The sequence below is a fragment of the Oncorhynchus tshawytscha genome, linkage group LG06, assembly GCF_018296145.1.
Source record: "Oncorhynchus tshawytscha isolate Ot180627B linkage group LG06, Otsh_v2.0, whole genome shotgun sequence".
Classification (NCBI taxonomy): Eukaryota; Metazoa; Chordata; class Actinopteri; order Salmoniformes; family Salmonidae; genus Oncorhynchus; species Oncorhynchus tshawytscha.
In genome coordinates, this window is record NC_056434.1 from 79,203,383 (window position 1) to 79,208,100 (window position 4,718).

Here is a 4,718-nt window from a genome sequence, read left to right on the forward strand (position 1 = left end):
ATACCATATTGGCCACAGTGTGCTGTGCTGCAGTGGACTCAGGCCTGTCACTGACTCACCCAGTCATGCCACTGACCACCAGCACCTGGCAGTTGTCCAACAGGTCCAGGATGTTCTCCTTCTCATTCCAAGCAGGCAGCTTCTGTCTCTGCTGCAACATGGAGGTGAAGCGCCTGGATGACTGGCAGAGAAAGGAACAGTAAGAGGGGATTAGATGGAGAAAAAAGAACAGACATTCACATATCATCCTTAGGGAGTGAGCTTTTTCATGACTATGGATATGGCCTTGACTAGTAATGGACAGGACTGATGAGTCGCAAGTCTCCCATACCACCAATAGATGGAGCTAAATAGCATAAGACAGGCTGTTTACATGTCCCTCTTGTACTGTAGTAACAGCCCAGAATGAACTACGTTCTCTACTCTACCTGTTTTGTCCTGAACTCTCGACACAGTTTGGCGTTCTCCTTTTGCTGGCTCCCTGTCCTCTCTTCATGTCTCTTCACCATCTTCTTCCTCAGGTTGACATAGCTCTCGGTCTGAGGAACCACCACTCCTTCCTCATCCTCCTCCTCCTCCAAGTCTTCTGTGGCCTGCTGTATCCTGTGGCTGCTTGTTCTGTTAGTTGGGGCAGTGCTGCTGTTGGCGGTGCTGTTAGTTGGGGTAGTTCTGTTGATGTTCGTACTACTCTTGCTCTCCACATGTGATGCCGTGTTGCTCCTCCCACTCTTGCTCTTCGTCATGGCAACAGCAGCAGGGGGTGGAGCCACTACCACAGGGGGCAGGGAGCTGTATTTATGATGCGTGACTGACAGCAGCCCCTTCATGGTGGCCTCGTCCTCGCAGCAAGTGATCAGGGTGTAGACCACGGGCTCCCCCTCCTTCGCTGCAGCCAAGGCCTCCCCGAACAGATGCTCTGTGACACTCAGCCTGGCTGCGGCCCCTATGGTCTCATCGTTAGTGCTGAAGGCCACAACAGGGGCCTGGAAGGGGTAGCGGTTCCCTTTAGGGAAGCGGACCTCCAGCACGTACTCTGGAGAGGAGTAGCTGCTGAACCCAGGTTGGCTGGCTCCCACGGGGTCTTGAGGGCCCGAAGATGTTCCCTTGGTGGGCATCTGGTGCTTATACTTGCACTTAGCTCCAAACCTGCAGCCGGCACCCTTTAGGTAGAAGCTGCAGACGTCCCTAATTTGAACGGAGTTGTCGGTACGAGCAGACGCGTTCTGTTTTCCTCCTGCAATGTCAGCCAGGAAGTCGGGGTCCAAAGTGACAGTCCAAACGCTGTTGGCAATGCGCTCAGTGAAGCGGTCGCCGTAGATGGCGGTGAGGGCCAAGGCCTCCTCCTGTCTCTGGGTGAGGCACTCGTCCATGGGCGCCCCTTGGAGGCCATCGGGGGAGACAGCTTTGGGGCCGTAGCGCTCGGAGAAGACCTGGAGGAGCAGCTGTTCCATGGTGGCTCCCACCTCCCCAACACCTGCCTCCAGGGCCTGCTTGCTGCGCTCCCGGTCGAAACCATACCTACACACAACGCCGAGGGAGGGATGTTAGAAACGACACATCAAGACATGACACATTCATCAAAATGACTGGAAGCAACCCCCTTCCTAAACAATTTAAAAAGTGTCACTAAATATCCCACCCTGACATATCATTACAGCTGAGATGGGTACAGAAGGTTAAGTCTGAATCTAAGTGGTGTTGATACCTGCAGAGCTTTCCTATGGCAAACAGTCCTATGATTGGCTCGGGAGTGGGCCGCCGTTCATCCTCAGAGTCAGGATCAAAGACGGGGCTCTCTGCACTCTCAACAGGCTCATCATGGGTGTTCCAGAACTGCCCTTCCTCCCGGTAGTCCAGCTCATCATACTCCTCCTCTTCCTCATACTCCTCTTCTTCACTGAGAAAGGAAATTTGGGATAAGATCACGTGATGTTATTAGTCTATTCGGGTCAACAAGATGACACCTGATACATCCCAGTGCAACTAAACAAATCTCTACCGAGAAGAAAACACCATCCCTGAACACAAACCAATGACTCTAATATTATACAGTCCCCCAGTGTTCTAAAGGCACCCCAGTGTCCTAAAGGAGTGTTCTAAAGGCACCCCAGTGTTCTAAAGGAGTGTTCTAAAGGCACCCCAGTGTTCTGAAGGAGTGTTCTAAAGGCACCCCAGTGTTCTAAAGGCGCCCCAGTGTTCTAAAGGCACCCCAGTGTTCTAAAGGAGTGTTCTAAAGGAGTGTTCTAAAGGCACTCCAGTGGACAGTCTCTCACAGTATGTTTTGAGAACACTCACTCATATGGCTCGTCGTCGTAGTCCTGGGTCTGCAGCTCTCTCAGCAGCTCTTTCACCTGCTCCTGGTTCTCATTGGTCATGAAGATCTTCTGCATGGGCATGTTGCCCATCATCTCAGGCCTGAGGCGAGGCCTGTCTTCATCCAGCAGCCTAGGCCGAGGTCTCTCGCTAATTAGGGATTTGGGTAAACCCCTACCATTAACCTTTCCCCTACCCCTATCTCCGCCACCTCTACCCCTCCCTCCACCAGTGCTCCTTCCCCTTCCTCCTCTACCTCTGCTGCTACCCCCGCTGCCCCGGCTGCCCCCACCCCTTCCTCTGCCCGAGGTGGGCCTGTGGATAGAGAAAGAGAGATGAGAGAAATAAGTTAATTATTCAGGCTTATTCCACATTTCAAAGGATCAGAGCAAGCATGACTACTCTAGTAGCTAACTAATTATCTTAAGACAAATGCTCAGGATAAGAGCGTTGGCTAAATTACTCAAATGTAAATGTAATTACACTGTACCTGTTTGAGCGACTGGGTCCAAAATCAAGACTGAAATCATCACCGTCATCCCAGCCACCACTAGCTGCCTTTCCACCTCCTCCCCCACCTCCTCCTCCTCCCCCCCTCCCTCTTCCTCCTCCACCTCCTCTGGGCTTGTTAAATCGCCCTCCACCTCTGTTGGGCTGCCCCCTCCTTCTTCCACTCATTTCAAGTCTCTTTATGTAATCCAAAGTACAATCACACCTGAAGAGAACAAAAGCAGATAAATCAAGAGGTACATTATTAGTGCTGTGGTGTCAACCCTGCTCAGGGTTGGAAAGCATCTAGAGTTAAAATGTGTGTCTATTTCATGAATAAGGTCTACACAAAACTAAGTGCATAGTCACCACACATACCTTCAATGCAATGGCATTTGACACCTGCTTCTGACCTGTGCTGAATGAGAGGATGAGAGGAAGATACAGTTGTCGACAACTGTAGAGAGAGAGATGCAGTCTAATACCAGATGTAGTTTGCAACGAACCTTTGACTATTCAATAGCATAACACATTGCCAGATAACTATGTTATTATGCGCCGGACATACTTCTTGCATTACTGTAGCACTCGGTTGTTTTGCAGTTGTTGACTTCACTTCCTACTCTGGGCTTCAGTTTTTAGTTCAATGACACATACGGCGCCGGTGGCCATAATTATACAAGGCACGGTGACGGTGCCTTAAACGGGAGAACTGGGTAGCTAAAGTTGTACTTTCTGGCTGACAAAACACGTTTACATCGTGTTTAGTTCATAAACCGCAATGGGTTGTGGGCAAACGAGATAATTGAATAGAATGAATCAACAATACACTTAAGTCAGCTTGTACTGAAGATGGCTAGTCAGTAGCCATGCTAGCTACCGTTAACGTTAGCTAGCTAAATAGTTAGCCTAGCTACCGGCAGGTTGGTAGAAAACATTGTTTATTTCTTTATGGGCAAGAGGACATTTAGTGAAAGCTTTTGCTTAAAAAAAGGTACAATCTACGAACGGTCGAGGAAAAAAAACACATAAGAGAGACAAATAACAGTTTATTTAGCCAGAGACCGAAGAACATGTACAAACCTGACACAAAGCTGATCGGTCCACCGGCAAATTCAGCTTCTCTCTCATTGGTTAATGAATCAGAGGTCAAAGTTTCTTTTCCGTTGAAAGTTGTATAACTTTAGAGTTGCCATGGTAACATAACGTTTAGGGAAGTGCAGAGTGTAACAAAATCAGCTGGACCAGCACGAAAAAAAGAGTGTAAGATATAGTCATGTTTGAACGAGCAACACATCCCAAATGTGTAGACTGTCTTGACAGCCAGCTAAAGTTAGCAAGCCAGCTAATGACTCAACATTAAGTAAATTGTCAAAGCATCACAAAAATGTCAGGTAAGTTGCTAGCCAAGTAAAACTCCACGGTGTACTTGGCGGTCAGTTGATGTGAAGTACATCGTGGAGTTAGGTTTTACTGGCTAGTTAGCTATCTAGCTACCACAGGAGGTTGGTAGCACCTTAATCGGGGAGGATGGGATCGTGGTAATGGCTGTAGCAGAATAAGTGGAATGGTATCAAATACATCAACCACATGGTTTGATGCCATTCCATTCACTCTGTTCCTTATAATGTCATTATTAATTAATTAAGAGAAGAAATGAAAGGCCACAGAAAGCAAAGGTACAGACCAGACTTCACAGACCATCCTATGTATATCCTAAATATTGTACATTTTTGTGCTTTAGGCTAACTATTATCCTGTGTATCAGCTTATGTTTTGAACTACACTCATATATTTCATTTCAGAGGAACGCAGTTTGAAAGTATCCTATATTTTCCAGAATGGTGACAGATATGGGAAATCCTCATATCATATTGACAGAGTAACATTATATTTTTGATTTGAACTGTTAGAAC

At 47.8% G+C, this 4,718-nt stretch overlaps 1 protein-coding gene and 1 long non-coding RNA gene across 2 annotated transcripts in view; both read right to left on the minus strand.

Moving 5' to 3' along the window:
• LOC112253149 (DEAH (Asp-Glu-Ala-Asp/His) box polypeptide 57) overlaps positions 1-2,552 on the minus strand; it is a 15,571-nt gene extending 13,019 nt beyond the window's left edge. The window contains exons 1-4 of the mRNA XM_042323644.1: positions 2,296-2,552; positions 1,706-1,897; positions 429-1,518; positions 60-181 (exon numbers count right to left, since the gene is read on the minus strand). Of these exons, the coding sequence (XP_042179578.1) occupies positions 60-181; positions 429-1,518; positions 1,706-1,897; positions 2,296-2,408 (1,517 nt within the window). The 5' untranslated portion in view covers positions 2,409-2,552. The remainder of the gene's footprint in view (positions 1-59; positions 182-428; positions 1,519-1,705; positions 1,898-2,295) is intronic.
• Positions 2,553-2,899: 347 nt separating this feature from the next.
• LOC112253150 lies at positions 2,900-3,948 on the minus strand. The gene is made up of 3 exons (XR_002953946.2): positions 3,886-3,948; positions 3,181-3,259; positions 2,900-3,028 (listed from the first exon to the last, which is right to left on the minus strand). It is a non-coding gene; the product is annotated as an uncharacterized LOC112253150 (long non-coding RNA).
• Between the last annotated feature and the right edge of the window lie 770 nt (positions 3,949-4,718).